Source organism: Pristiophorus japonicus, chromosome 3 (assembly GCF_044704955.1).
Source record: "Pristiophorus japonicus isolate sPriJap1 chromosome 3, sPriJap1.hap1, whole genome shotgun sequence".
Classification (NCBI taxonomy): domain Eukaryota; kingdom Metazoa; phylum Chordata; class Chondrichthyes; family Pristiophoridae; genus Pristiophorus; species Pristiophorus japonicus.
The window spans coordinates 317,425,867-317,442,330 of record NC_091979.1 but is presented as its reverse complement, the minus strand read 5'-3'; the positions used below and the strand labels follow the sequence as shown (position 1 = coordinate 317,442,330).

General features: G+C 45.6%; 1 protein-coding gene across 1 annotated transcript in view; it reads left to right on the top strand.

The window, feature by feature from the left end:
- LOC139256139 (interferon-induced protein with tetratricopeptide repeats 5-like) overlaps positions 1-1,431 on the top strand; it is a 2,057-nt gene extending 626 nt beyond the window's left edge. Inside the window, exon 2 of the mRNA XM_070874125.1 lies at positions 1-1,431. This exon is cut by the window's left edge and continues 12 nt beyond it. Coding sequence (XP_070730226.1) covers positions 1-1,429 — 1,429 coding nt within the window. The 3' untranslated portion in view covers positions 1,430-1,431.
- Positions 1,432-16,464: the final 15,033 nt, after the last annotated feature.

Below are 16,464 nucleotides of genomic sequence, written 5' to 3'. Positions count from 1 at the left end.
GGACGCCCTGAAAGTGAAATTACTTCAGCTACAATGTCACTTCACGTGGAATCTGCAGATGGAAAATGTTGAGTGGGATGATTTGCAGGAACGACTAAACTATATAATAGAGTCTGATATTGTGAAATATCAAGCTATGACTTACAATCTACTTGCTTTTGTAAACTGTACGAGAGGCAACTGTGAGGAGTCGGTCAATAATTTATGGGAAGCTGAAGAGATTCTGAGGAAAAATCACAAATTTGAAATAGAAAAATGGAGCATCATCACCTATGGAAACTCTGCCTGGGTATATTATCATGTGGGAGAACTGGCAGAGGCCCGGTCCTACCTCGACAAGCTGGAGAGGATCTGTCAACAATTTACTGATGGCTCTCGATATACAGCACTGATACCTGAAGTATACGGGGAGAAGGGTTGGTCACTGTTGAAATGTGGCAGGAAATATTATGAAGAGGCAAATGAATGTATTGAGAAGGCTCTGGAGGGGGATCCTGATGACATTGAATGGAACGCAGCTTATGCAACTGTTGTGTTTCGACTTAAAGAAACCTTTGAAGACCCACAGCGTCCTGAACACTGCAAGGTAGTGAAACAGTTACGCCGCGCATTAGCACTGAACCCAAATGACTCGTTTGTCAAGATCATGTTGGCTCTGAGACTACAGGATTTCAATCAAATAGATGAATATTACAGATTACTTGAAGAAGTGCTGCTGGAGTCTCCTGATGATCCATATATAACTCAATATGCAGCCAAAGCTTTAAGAAGACAAGGATCTGTTGAATATTCCTTACAGCTATTGAAAAAGGCACTGAAGGTTAAATCCTTTTCTGCACTTCTTCACCATGAGATCGGCTTATGTTACAAAACTCAGCTGATTGCACTGCAGAAAACTAATTGGAAATACTTTGCTCATGAAGATGGCAGAAAATTGATTGAACTTTGCAAGTATCATTTCCAAACAGCGTTTGATCAGAAACCCTCGCTTATTTTTGCAATATTTGATTTGGCTAAAATCCATGCAATGTCTGGCGAATATTCCAAAGCCGATGATATCTACACCAACCTGCTTAGAAATAAAGATTACAGCCCTTTGAATAAGCTTTTAATACATTGGAACTATGGAGAGCACCAGCTGTATAAGAAGGGATCCCAGCTGAATGCCATCCATCATTTCAAGGAATGTTTAAAACTCAAAGTTAACACCAACAGGAATGAGAAATGCCGCGCAAAACTGAAACAAATTGCTGAAGATCGAATGAGTAAAGATGCAAGAGACAGTGTAGCCTTTGGTATATTGGGACTAATACACCAGGTTGATGGGAAGAAATCAGAAGCCATTGATTTCTTTGAGAAAGCTCTGGAGTGTGATCGTGACAATGAAGAATTTCAAAGTGCTCTACGTGAGCTGCGTCAGGTTACATAGGGCAATGTTAAACTGTGTCTCCCATTTCCCTGAGAAATTGATTCTCATTTTCAATGTGTTGTTTTGTAGTTAATGGTTCAAAAATCATCTTATTAGTTGACAGACTTACCATTTAACATTGGGTTGCATTGCTATTCAGTTCCCCTATCATTCTGCATTCATGTTTCCACTTGCTGTGGCTGCAGTCATGGTAACCTTAAATTTCTGAGTTAATGACAAATTTTGAACATGTTATTTTATACTGATTCCATTAGCTAAAACTGAAATGGACATGGTTTGATCTTTGGTCGATGGTGTAAAACGGGCGATATTGAATCAGCCGCCCAATATACTCCATGTCTGATTTTCCTTTCTATTGGAATCAACAGAAGATAAAATCAGGCGGGGTGTGTAATGAGCGGTTAATTCGATATCGCCCGTTCTACCCCTTCTCCCATAGTTCAAATTACCCATTGTGAGTTTGTATGAATTCCAACTTTGATCTAAGAAAAGATTAGACAGCAGTGGTTTGTTAAGGGTGAATTGATTGAGTCAGTTTGTATAGTTTACAGTAAGTCTTTGAACCATTGTTAAAACAGTTTAGTGACTAATTAGCACCGTTGGTCTTTTGTTATCAGGGGTCTTTCTGTAGAAGGGTGAACCTGGTTTGGGCTGTCACTGCTGGTCACGTTGTTTCAATGTACCTTGAATATTCACATTTCATATCCTGTTTTAGAAGGTTTGATAATATGTCAGGATTTGCTATAGATGGAAATTTGTAAATATTTGTGAGGAGATAAATGTGTGCTTGCCACTTGACTCTGAAAATTCCTCATTGCATTCGATAATATTTCCTCTCTCACTAATTAATTATAGAGAACTATTAGAGGGGGTTACATATTGTTACCGATCAAAACTAGTATGGTTTCTTTAATCTACAAAGTTGACGTCAAAGAGAATTCGAGCTGAAAAGCTGACCCTTGAACGTGATGGGAGAGAGATCATCTGACCATTCATTGAGAAGAGAAGCTCCGGTAACCAATCGGAAGCAGCAGGAAGAGGAGGATTTGATGGAAGAAGTATCTTGAAGATAAATGGACTATAACTATATTCTATGGTGGTAAAAGCACTGGAGAAAATGAAGCAATCCCTTGTGATCTCTGTAAAGGGCAGTTATAATTAATCATCGTGTTCTGTAGTTATTGCCTAATTATGAATTTACTTTAAATAAATGTGTGAATGATCCTTAGCCTTTTAAAGCTCAGATCTGTCTGAATAGCTTCCATTGGCTGACGATCTACTGTAAAGGTGGACAATATGTTGCACAGGGGTTGCCTTGTTTGCTAGGGAACCCACCCCAAAGGAAGACAGTGCAATATGCCTCGAGTGAGCCTGAGGTCTCAAGGTTAAGGCCAAAGTGATTTTCACATCTACTGCTAGGGCCCTGCCTGCCCTCAGGTTTGCCTACGGGGCAGATAGCAGCATGCGACACAACTCTGGCACTGCCTCCTGGGTGAATCAGAGCTTACACACACCGAATCCCTCAGACATATCCAGGCAGCTCAGCTTCTGCCCGTGTTTACAGGTGGAAGGATAATGGTAGGTGGGTACCGGTCTCTGTGATGTAACCTTACCTGCCTGGCATCCTGGATTTCTCCTCCTCTTCTTCCTCAACAAAGTGCCAGCAGATCATCATTCCCCTGGGAAACCTATTATCCAAACTTCGACGGCCCATGGGAAATACTGTGGTGCTGGAATGTGGGGCAGAACGCGTTCTCACCCACTTAGTGAGCCAAAAAGATGGACAATAACACGGACAGATGTGCTTCATAAAAGAGCTGGACCTTATCTTCCTCCGGCCCTTTAAATGAGCAGATCTGCACCTTGCAACTGCTGAGCAATCCTGATTGGTCCTTGTACATGGGTCATTGTTTTGAATGAACGCAGATCCAATGTAAAGGCTCGGGAATAGCAGCTAGTCTAAATGAGGTCAACACCCTCATTAAAATATTGAAATGAAGCTTCTGTTTATTTCTGTGTCGCTCAACATGTCCGCCAGAAATAAAAGAAACAACATTTAGAAAACGCCTTTCAGGAATCAGGACGTCCAAAATGTTTTGTAACCAATGAAGTACTTTTGAAGTGTAGTCACTGTTGTAAGACAGGAAACGGGACTTGTGCACAGCAAAGTCCCACAAACAGCAATGAGATAATGACCAGATTTGTAGTGGTGTTGGTAGAAGGGTAAATATTTGTCAGGACACCGGTAGAACTCCACTGCTTTTCTAATAGTGCCCTGGGATGGCCCAATATGGGTCTGATTACTAAAATCCAATTACATATATCTGACACTACACATAAAAATGAGATGAACTGAAAAGAAAACTTTTACTGTTAAGATCACAATGTTTGAATCATTACTGATTTACATATTAAACCGTTTGAAATTCTTTTTGAAATAAACAAGACAAAATAATTAAAAATCACCGACTTCCTTTAAAAACATGAGGGGCATTTTCCGCTACAGCACTCCTGGTGCATGCTGGGAACGCACATCAGGAAATTGGGCAGCTACAGCCAAGTTTTTCAAACCATTACTTTTAATGAACAGAAATCTGAGGGGAGGTGGAACGGGGATCAGTGGAGGGAGCTAATCATGTGCCGGAGGTGCTGAAGTGAAAATTTCTGTAATTTGCACCAATGTTAATTAAAATTTGAAAATTCAAATGCTACAATGCAGACAATGGTGGCTCTCTGTGTAATTGCATGACATGAAATACTGCTGTCCCAGCCAGACTGCAAAGGTCATAATCGCCATCCAGTGACCAATGATGGAAGTGCACAGGACAGGATGCTGGATCGGGATCAGGTGGGGATTGAACCCCACAACCGAATCGCCCAGGAACAATCGCTGTGGCTCACACATGAATAATGGCCGTTTGGTTGATATGGCAAAGCTCCACCTCCTTTGGAACCATTCACCAGCTTGAATTGGCACTTTGTGAGGCAAGGGAATAAAATTGGAGATTTAACTGTGTCTTCATAGACCTCTATGAATTACAAACACCATGGTCCTGTACATTTACTATAGCTCACGTTTGAGCATGACTGAGTTCTTTGCCTAGGCTTGTATTCCCTTGAGTATAGAAGATTTAGGGGTGATCTAATTGGGGTGTTTAAGATGATTAAAGGAGTTGGTAGGGTAGACAAAGAGAAACTATTTCCTCTAATGGGGAAATCTTTGACGAGAGTGCGTAATCTTAAAATAAGAGCTTGGTCAGTCAGTGGTGATTTCAGGGGAAACATTTCTTTCCGCAAAGGACAGTGGAAATCTGGACCGCTGTGTCCTAAAAAGCTGTTGAGGCTGGGGGTCAATTGAAGATTTCAAAACTGGGATTGATAGATTTGTGTTCGGTGAGGATATCAAGTGATATGGAAGCAAGGTGGGTCGATGGAGTTGTGGTACGGGTCAGCTACAATCAAATTGAATCTTGGAACAGGCTTGAGGGGCTGAATGGACTACTCCTGTTCCTATGTTCTGATAATTACCAGTGGTTATTTTTCAGCTTGTATTATTTTCACTGCTTTAACATAAATCTGCTACTAATTCTACACATGCTCAGTTATAGCTCCTTCAAGCATTAAGCAGCAACAACTGAATACAGCTCTCGCACTATATACCTTAAAATATTCCATCAACCAACCAGTGCTTCCCCTTAACTGTACAAGTGGCTGTTTTGGTTGGCCACCCTGTCTGTTATAGTGAATGCTCACGTTACTCCTTCGACTGCCAGTCACAAGAGAACTGTGCTGCTCTGCAAACCATTGTAACCTCACTTCTGCTCCTCCTCCTCTGAATGTCACACAGCAAGAAGAAGGAGAGGCGCTGGGTCACAGATCAGGTGGCAGTGTGCAGCAGAACCCGTTAAGGACTTCCTTAGTGAGGTGCTGCATCAACAAGCACTGTTGCTGGGTCAAGTGTTGGTAACAGCTGCATCATCTGTATATTCTGGAGTTAGGGTACTGGTGGGTGAGGTTTGTGACCAGCCTGGCCACCCCCAGTTCCTCGACCTTTCTCCAAAAAGCACAGGTACACAGATAATACTATAGCGCCCCCTGTAGGAAAGGTGATGTGACTAAAGTAAAGAAGACAGAGAAAGAACTTACATTGTACACAGCACCTTTTCCATTTCAGGACATCCGAAAACACTTCAAGGCTAATGAAGTATGTTTGAAGTGTAGCCACGATTGCAATGTATGGAAACGTGGCAGTCAATAGCAATTCGATAACTAACCAGATAATCCTGTTTCAGTGGTGTTGAAAGGGGGATCAATATTGGCCAGGACACCGCAGGTACTCCCCTGTTCTTCTTCTAAATGATGCCATGAGATATTTTGCATTCACCTTCAGCAGGCAGACAGGGCCTCGGTTTAATATCTCATTCAAACACGGGAACGGTAGCATAGTGGTTATGTTACGGGACTAGTAATCCAGAGGCCTGCATTAATGTTCCAGAAATGTGAGGTCAAATCCCACCACGGTAGCTGGGGAATTTAAATTCTCATCATCATCATCATCATCATCATCATAGGCAGTCCCTCGGAATCGAGGAAGACTTGCTTCCACTCTTAAAATGAGTCCTTAGGTGGCTGACCAGCCCAATACAAGAACCACAGTCTCTGTCACAGGTGGGACAGATAGTCGTTGAGGGAAGGGGTGGGTGGGACTGGTTTGCCACACATTCTTTCCGCTGCCTGCGCTTGATTTCTGCACGCTCTCAGCGATGAGACTCGAGGTGCTCAGCGCCCTCCCGGATGCACTTCCTCCACTTAGGATGGTCTTTGACCAGGGACTCCCAGGTGTCGGTGGGGATGTTGCACTTGTCCCTGTAACATTTCCTCTGCCCAGCTTTGGCTCGTTTGACGTGAAGAAGTTCCGAATAGAGCGCTTGCTTTGGGAGATAGGGTTAATTAGTAATCTCATAGTAAAGGATTGGCTGGTGTAAGAGAAATTTGGCATTAGGGGTACCAGCGGGACAAGGGTTAAAGTGCTGGTTCCTGCATCGACTCATAAGGAGGTAAAAGGCTTCTCTTCGGCCTTGTCCCAAGGCTCCAGGAGTTATCAATTCAATAATATTCCGACAGGATACGATGTGAGAACCTAAACAGACATTGATAAGACCTTGTGAAGAGGCTCGAGGCAGACTCACGGGCACCAAGGAGAATCAACAAATTCTGACCCAATGAAGTCATTCTAGTCACGGCCTAAGGTGGTCACGAGGGTCTTGGCCTGTCAATCCAAAGTAGCACTAATAAGGTAGTCCAATTAGAGAACTAGCACTGATAAGGTAGTCTAATTAGAGATCTAGGGAGGTCTTACCAGGGAACGGAGGGGTTTTTGAAATGTATAAAAGTTGTATGATTGTGCTGTTCGGAGAGCATCTCCACTCACAGGCGACTGTGATGAGAGGTGTTCCCGGACGTTCGTAATAAAAGATCGTTATACCTTGCCATTCATCTCTGTCTGCTAACTCCGGGGGCTGTTACGTGGGTTGGGGCGAGCATCGACCCTCTATATCAGGGGGTCTGCTCGTGGGAGGAGAAGCCTTCCCATTTTCCCCTTACACTGGTGAAGAGTGACCATAATATGAAAAATTTCACGTTGAGTTAGAAACGATAGTCTTAAACTTAAATTAAACATAATTTGCTTAGGTAAGAGGGTCAAGTTAGCTAAGGTAGATTGGGAAATTAGATTAAATGCTATGAAAGTAGATAAGCAGTGGGCAACATTTAAAGAGATATTTCAAAATTCTCAACGAATATACATTCCATTGAGAAAAAAAAACTCCAGGGAAAAGTGATCCATCTATGGCTAACTAAAGAAGATTAAAAGAAGAGGTTTATAATGTTATGAAGAATAGAAGCAAGTTTGAGGATTGGGAGAGATTTAGAAACCAGCAAAGGATGGCCAAAAAATTGATAAAAAGGGAGAAAATAGAATATGAGAGTAAACTAGCAGGAAATATAAAAACAGGTTGTAAGAGCTTCTACAAGTATGTAAAAAGGAAGAGAGTAGCAAAAGTAAACATTGATCCCTTAGAGGCTGAGACAGGTGAAATTATAATGGGGAATAAGGAAACGGGAGAGAATTTAAACACATATTTAAACAAATATTCTTCACAGTGGAAGACACAAAAGCTTGCTAAAAATACTGGGGAACCAAAGGGCTAATAAGAGTGTGAGACTTAAAATAATTAATATCAGTAGAGAAAAAGTACTTGAGAAACTAATGGGACCAATGACATTTGATAAAAATGCCCCATAAAAAGTTGCAGCACAAGATAAGGGCTCATGGAGTTGGGGATAATATATTAGCATGGATAGAAGATTGGTTAACAGACAGAAAACAGAGAGAAGCGATAAACGGGTCACATTCCGGTTGGCAAGCTGTAACTAGTGGGGTGATGAACGGATCAGTGCTTGGGCCTCAGCTATTTACAATCTATATCAATGACTTAGATGAAGGGACTGAATGCAATGTATCCAAGTTTGCTGACAATACAAAGCTAGGTGGGAAAGGAAGCAATGAGGAGGACACAAAGAGCCTGCAAAGGGTTCAGTGAGTGGAGAATAATGTGAGTAAAGGTGAGGTGATTCACTTTGGTAGGAAGTATAGAAAAACAGAATAATTTTTAAATGGTGAGAATTTATTAAATGTTGGTATTCACAGAGATTTAGGTACCCTCATACAGGAAACATAGAAAGTTACCATACTGGTGCAGCAAGCAATTAGGAAGGCAAATGGCATTTGGCCTTTATTGCAAAGGGGGTAGAGTACAAGAGTAAGGAAGTCTTACTACAATTGTACAAGGTTTTGGTGAGACTGTACCTGGTGTAATGTGCATAGTTTTGGTCTCCTTATCTGAGGAAGGACATACATGCCTTAGGGGCGGTGCACTGAAGGTTCACTAGATTGGTCGCTGGGATGATGGGCACTATCCTCCCTTTGAGGAGAGATTGAGCAGATTGGGCCTAAACTCTCTGGAGTTTAGAAGAATGAGAGGTGATCTCATTGAAACATATAAGATTCTGAGGGGGTATTTGACAGGGTAAATGCTGAGAGGTTGTTTCCTCTAGCTGGTTCTAGGGGGGAGAACTTGGGGGGGAATAGTCTCAGGATAAAGGGTCGACCATTTAAGGCTGAGATGAGGAGCAATTTCTTCATTCAGAGATGTGAATCTTTGGAATTCTCGACACCAGAGGGCTGTGGATGCTGATTCGTTGAGTATATTCAAGACCGAGATCGATACTGTCATGTCTGCAATTACCATCGAATAACTCCACGAGGCCTTGTACTGTGAGTAAGAGCTGTGTGACTTCAGTCCATTTAATGACTGTAAAGTGAGAGGCAGCATGGCTGACCGCCTTTTATATGCCCCTGTGCACACCGGGGCAGGTAACCCCTGGGGCCTCCAACAGCAGGTGGTACATCGTACCTAGTTACATAGTGAATACAAAGAGTTTGCATACATGACATCATTCCCCCCCCCCCCACTTTGATGCGAGTTGATTACAGGTTAAGGTGACCCGGAGCCCTGCCTTCCCTGGTTGACCGTCTGAGTGTCGCTTCTGGCCTGGGTGAGTTGGTTGTGCCACTGCTGTCTTGCAGTGTGAATGGTTGGGCTGGACTGTTGGGGATGGTGGGATCATCCTCGTGGTTGGCAGCGTGGTCTGTTGTCAATTGGACGTGTGTCGGTGGGTCGCTGAAGATGAGGTCCTCTTCCGGTGGTTCCTGGTTATCTGTGAATCGTAATTTGGTTTGGACCAAATATTTTACACACATTTAACTGTTAAGCAGCTTGACAACAAACACTCTATTCCCCTCCTTGGCTAATACAGTGCTGGCCACCCATCTGGAGCCCTGACCGTAATTCAGCACAAACACAGGGTCATTTACAGTGATTTTGCGTGATACAGCTGCGCGATCATGGTACGTGTTTTGCTGATAACGCCTGGTTTCCACCTGATCAATGAGGTCAGGGTGTACTAAGGAGAGCCTGGTTTTGAGTGCTCGTTTCATTAGTAATTCTGCAGGGGGAACCCCGGTAAGTGAGTGGGGTCGTGTCCTATAGCTGAACAGTACCCGGGACAGGCGGGTTTGTAAGGAGCCTTCCGTGACACATTTCAAGCTCTGCTTTATGGTTTGGATTGCCCGCTCCCTTGGCCATTGGATGCGGGCTTGAACCGGGCAGATCTGACATGCTCGATGCCATTACGGGTCATGAATTCATTGAATTCCGAACTGGTGAAGCACGGACCATTGTCGCTGACAAGAATGTTGGGTAAGCCATGGGTGGCGAACATGGCCTTGACGCTTTCAATGGTGGCTGCGGACGTACTGAATGCCATTATTACACATTCAGTCCATTTGGAGTAGGCGTCCACAACAACCAGGAACATCTTTCCCTGAAAGGGGCCCGCATAATCCACATGGATCCTGGACCATGGTTTTGAGGGCCAGGACCAGAGACTAAGTGGAGCCTCCTTGGGAGCATTGCTCAGTTGTGAGCATGTGTTACACTGGTGCACGCATGAGTCCAGGTCCGAGTCAATGCTGGGCCACCAGATGTGGGACCTGGCGATAGCCTTCATCATGAATGTGCCTGGGTGGGTGCTGTATGAAGGTTTCCCTGCCTTTCTTTGGCAAGATAACGCGGTTGCCCCATAAGAGGCAATTTGAATAGATCAACATTTCATCTTTACGAAGGTGAAACGGCTTGATCTTGTCTTGCATGTCTCTAGGGACCACTAACCAGTTCCCATTGAGGATGCAACTTGTTACAAGGGATAGCAGAGGATCCAGGCTGGTCCAGGACTTAAGTTGTTGGGCCCGTTACGGGTGACCCTTCGCTATCAAAGATATCCATGGCCAGTAGCAGGTCTGCAGGCTGCGCCGTTCCCACCCCTGTGGTGGGCAACTGTAGACAGCAGAGACCATCGACGCAGTTTTCAGTGCCTGGCCTGTGGCGGATCACATAGTCGTAGGCAGACAGTGCTAGTGCCCATCTTTGGATTTGAGACGAAGCATTGGTGTTCATGCCTTCTCTTTCCGAAAACAGTGAGATTAGAGGCTTAGACATAGACATAGAAAATAGGTGCAGGAGCAGGCCATTCAGCCCTTCTAGCCTGCACCGCCATTCAATGAGTTCATGGCTGAACATGAAACTTCAGTACCCCCTTCCTGCTTTCTCGCCATAACCCTTGATCCCCCGAGTAGTAAGGACTTCATCTAACTCCCTTTTGAATATATTTAGTGAATTGGCCTCAACTACTTTCTGTGGTAGAGAATTCCACAGGTTCACCACTCTCTGGGTGAAGAAGTTTCTCCTCATCTCGGTCCTAAATGGCTTACCCCTTATCCTCAGACTGTGACCCCTGGTTCTGGACTTCCCCAACATTGGGAACATTCTTTCTGCATCTAACCTGTCTAAACCCGTCAGAATTTTAAACGTTTCTATGAGGTCCCCTCTCATTCTTCTGAACTCCAGTGAATACAAGCCCAGTTGATCCAATCTTTCTTGATAGGTCAGTCCCGCCATCCCGGGAATCAGTCTGGTGAACCTTCGCTGCACTCCCTCAATAGCAAGAATGTCCTTCCTCAAGTTAGGAGACCAAAACTGTACACAATACTCCAGGTGTGGCCTCACCAAGGCCCTGTACAACTGTAGCAACACCTCCCTGCCCCTGTATTCAAATCCCCTCGCTATGAAGGCCAACATGCCATTTGCTTTCTTAACCGCCTGCTGTACCTGCATGCTAACCTTCAATGACTGATGTACCATGACACCCAGGTCTCGTTGCACCTTCCCTTTTCCTAATCTGTCACCATTCAGATAATAGTCTGTCTCTTTGTTTTTACCACCAAAGTGGATAACCTCACATTTATCCACATTATACTTCATCTGCCATGCATTTGCCCACTCACCTAACCTATCCAAGTCACTCTGCAGCCTCACAGCATCCTCCTCGCAGCTCACACTGCCACCCAACTTAGTATCATCCGCAAATTTGGAGATACTGCATTTAATCCCCTCGTCTAAATCATTAATGTACAATGTAAACAGCTGGGGCCCCAGCACAGAACCTTGCGGCACTCCACTAGTCACTGCCTGCCATTCTGAAAAGTACCCGTTTACTCCTACTCTTTGCTTCCTGTCTGACAACCAGTTCTCAATCCACGTCAGCACACTACCCCCAATCCCATGTGCTTTAACTTTGCACATTAATCTCTTGTGTGGGACCTTGTCGAAAGCCTTCTGAAAGTCCAAATATACCACATCAACTGGTTCTCCTTTGTCCACTTTACTGGAAACATCCTCAAAAAATTCCAGAAGATTTGTCAAGCATGATTTCCCTTTCACAAATCCATGCTGACTTGGACCTATCATGTCACCATTTTCCAGATGCACTGCTATGACATCCTTAATAATTGATTCCATCATTTTACCCACTACTGAGGTCAGGCTGACCGGTCTATAATTCCCTGTTTTCTCTCTCCCTCCTTTTTTAAAAAGTGGGGTTACATTGGCTACCCTCCACTCCATAGGAACTGATCCAGAGTCAATGGAATGTTGGAAAATGACTGTCAATGCATCCGCTATTTCCAAGGCCACTTCCTTAAGTACTCTAGGATGCAGTCCATCAGGCCCTGGGGATTTATCGGCCTTCAATCCCATCAATTTCCCCAACACAATTTCCCGACTAATAAAGATTTCCCTCAGTTCCCCCTCCTTACTAGACCCTCTGACCCCTTTTATATCCGGAAGGTTGTTTGTATCCTCCTTAGTGAATACCGAACCAAAGTACTTGTTCAATTGGTCTGCCATTTCTTTGTTCCCCGTTATGACTTCCCCTGATTCTGACTGCAGGGGACCTACGTTTGTCTTCACCAACCTTTTTCTCTTTACATACCTATAGAAACTTTTGCAATCCGCCTTAATGTTCCCTGCAAGCTTCTTCTCGTACTCCATTTTCCCTGCCCTAATCAAACCCTTTGTCCTCCTCTGCTGAGTTCTAAATTTCTCCCAGTCCCCAGGTTCGCTGCTATTTCTGGCCAATTTGTATGCCACTTCCTTGGCTTTAATACTATCCCTGATTTCCCTAGATAGCCACGGTTGAGCCACCTTCCCTGTTTTATTTTTACGCTAGACAGGAATGTACAATTGTTGTAATTCATCCATGCGGTCTCTAAATGTCTGCCATTGCCCATCCACAGTCAACCCCCTAAGTATCATTCGCCAATCTATCCTAGCCAATTCACGCCTCATACCTTCAAAGTTACCCTTCTTTAAGTTCTGGACCATGGTCTCTGAAATTACTGTTTCATTCTCCATCCTAATGCAGAATTCCACCAAATTATGGTCACTCTTCCCCAAGGGGCCTCGCACAACGAGATTGCTAATTAATCCTCTCTCATTACACAACACCCAGTCTAAGATGGCCTCCCCCCTAGTTGGTTCCTCAACATATTGGTCTAGAAAACCATCCCTTATGCACTCCAGGAAATCCTCCTCCACCGTATTGCTTCCAGTTTGGCTAGCCCAATCTATGTGCATATTAAAGTCACCCATTATAACTGCTACACCTTTATTGCATGCACCCCTAATTTCCTGTTTGATGCCCTCCCCACATCCCTATTACTGTTTGGAGGTCTGTACACAACTCCTACTAACGTTTTTTGCCCTTTGGTGTTCTGCAGCTCTACCCATATAGATTCCACATCATCCAAGCTACTGTCTTTCCTAACTATTGCATTAATCTCCTCTTTAACCAGCAATGCTACCCCACCTCCTTTTCCTTTTATTCTATCCTTCCTGAATGTTGAATACCCCTGAATGTTGAGTTCCCAGCCCTGATCATCCTGGAACCACGTCTCCGTAATCCCAATCATATCATATTTGTTAACATCTATTTGCACAATTAATTCATCCACCTTATTGCGGATACTCCTTGCATTAAGATACAAAGCCTTCAGGCTTGTTTTATTAACACCCTTTGTCCTTTTAGAATTTTGCTGTACAGTGGCCCAATTGTTCTTTGCCTTGGGTTTCTCTGCCCTCCACTTTTCCTCATCTCCTTTCTGTCTTTTGCTTTTGTCTCCTTTTTGTTTCCCTCTGTCTCCCTGCATTGGTTCCCATCCCCCTGCCATATTAGTTTAAATCCTCCCCAACAGCACTAGCAGACACTCCCCCTCAGACATTGGTTCCGGTCCTGCCCAGGTGCAGACCGTCCGGTTTGTACTGGTCCCACCTCCCCCAGAACCGGTCCCAATGCCCCAGGAATTTGAATCCCTCCCTGCTGCACCACTGCTCAAGCCACGTATTCATCTGTGGTCCATCTCTAACTCAAACCTGAGTCCGAACAAATATTGGTGCATCTTTTTTACACCGTAAACACAGGCTAAAGCCTCCTTTTTGACCGTGCTGTAGCCTCTCTCAACCTTTGATAGACTTCTGGACGCATATGCAACCGGTTGGAGCTTGCCCACTGCATTGGCTTGCTGCAAAACACACCCGACACCGTGTGATGCCGCATCACATGCTAAAACTAGACGTTTACATGGGTCATATAATACCAGCAACTTATTCGAACACAGAAAGTTTCTGGTCTGCTCAAAGGTGGCCTCTTGATTTTTACTCCAAGCCCAGTCATCCCCCTTGCATAACAGCTTGTGCAACGGTTCCAGCAAGGTGCTCAATCCTGGAAGAAAGTTACCAAAATAGTTGAAGAGTCCCAGGAACGAGTGCAGCTCCATTACATTTCATGGTGTGGGTGCATTCTTGATGGCTTCTGTCTTTGAGCTCATGGGTTTGATGCCGTCTGCCGCAATTTTCCTCCCCAGGAATTCTACCTCTGGCGCCAGGAAGACACATTTGGATCGTTTCAACCGGAATCCAACTCTGTTTTGTCAACTTAAAACTTCTTCCAGGTTGTGCAGGTGTTCAGAGATGTCGCGGCCAGTGATGAGGATGTCGTCCAGAAATACGACGGTGCGTGGAACCGATTTCAACTGGCTCTCCATGGTGCCAAGTTTCGGCCTGAGTTGCTCCTGTTTTTTTGGAGCAACTGGTTTAGAATGGAGTATCTTAGAAATTTGAATTCTCGGCATTTAGTTTGCTCCAGTTCTAGTCAGTTAGAACAGTTTGGAACAGAATTTTTTTTTCAAAAGGGGGCGTGTCCGGCCACTTACGCCTGTTTTCAAAGTTTAGGCAGTGAAAACTTACTCCAAACTATCTTAGAATGGAGTAAGTGAAGATTTTTGTACGTTCGATAAAACCTTGTCTACACTTTAGAAAATCAGGCGTAGGTTACAAATCAGGTGTAGGGAATGGTGGGGGGGCCGGCTAGGGTTTAAAGGGAAGTTTACAAACATTAAACACTTCAGTTTTACAAATAAAGAGCCATCATCAATAATAAATGATAAATACATCAATAAATCAACCAATAAATCAATCCAAAAAAATTAATAAAAAATAAAAAAAAAATTATCAATAAATAAAACATTTTCTACTTACCGACTGCAGCACCGGGAGCCCTCCAACAGCTGCTGGGACGGCCCCCCCGCCAGTGTGTCTCTGTCAGTGCCTCTATCTCTCTGTCTGTCTGTGTGTGTGTCTCTCTCACTCTCTGTCTGTCAGTGTCTGTTTCTGACAGCGAGGGGAGGGGGAGAAGGGGGGAGATGGGGAGAAGGGAGAGAGGATGGATGGAGGGAGGGAGGGAGGAGAGGGAGAGGAGTGAGAGAGGAGGGAGGGGAGGGAGAGGAGCGAGAGAGGACGGAGGGATGGAGAGAGGAGGGAGGGAGGGAGAGAGGAGGGAGGGAGGGAGAGAGGAGGGAGGGAGGGAAGGAAGGGAGAGAAGTAGGCCAAACGGCCGGGCCCAAGTCTTCGGGCTGGATTTACAGGTAGGTGGCGTCCGGTTTCGGGGGGGGTGTGTGGGGAGAGAAGAGTCGCGGAGGTCCGGGAGGGGTGGCGGGGGGAAGAAGAGTCGCAGAGGTCCGGGGGGTGGGGAGTGGCGGAGGTCCAGCGGGGGGGGGGGGTAGGAAGAGTCGTGGAGGTCCGGGAGGTGGGGGGGTGGGGGGAAGAGTTGCGGAGGTCCGGGAGGGGTGGCGGGGGGAGAAGAGTCGTAGAGGTCCGGGGGGTGGGGAGTGGCGGAGGTCCAGCGGGGGGGAGGTGGGAAGAGTCGTGGAGGTCCGGGGGGGGAGTCGCGGAGGTCAGGGGGAGGAGAGTCGCGGAGGTTGTGGGGGGGTGGGAGAGTCGCGGGGTAGGGGGGGGAGAGTTGCGGGGGGGAGCGGGCGCGGAGGTCGGGTCGGGTCGGGGGGGCGTGGAGGTCGGGGCGCGGAGAGAGCGGGGGTCAGGTTGGGTCCGATCGGGTGGGAGGAGCCTTATCCACGCAGCCCCAGTGAGGCCATTCGGCCAGGGCTCTGAGCTGCGTGCTTAGGGCTCCTCCCACAGTTTTGCGCGCCTGGAGCTACTGCACATGCGCGCCCACTGTAGCGTGCATGTGCAGCAGTCCCGGCACTGTTTTCAGTGCAGGGACCTGGCTCTGCCCCCTACAGCTCGTGCTGCGCTGCACCCAGCTCCAGAGGACCTGCAGGGAACCGAATTGGTAAGTATTTTTTAGGCGCACTTTATGGCGTGAAAAATGGGCATCCATGTCCGGGCTGTGCCGTTTTAGGCACGGCCCAAAACTTGGGCCCCATGTTTCTTTGGAATATGGCTGAAGCCGAGCGAATCCCAAACGGACACCTGTGGTATATGCACATGTTCCCGATGTTGGGGAAGTCCAGAACCAGGGGTCACAGTCTAAGGATAAGGGGTAAGCCATTTAGGACCCAGATGAGGAGAAACTTCTTCACTCATTGTGAATCTGTGGAATTCTCTACCACAGAAAGATGTTGAGGCCAGTTCGTTAGATATATTTAAAAGGGAGTTAGATGTGGCCCTTACGGCTAAAGGAATTAAGGGGTATGGAGAGAAAGCAGGAATGGGGTACTGAAG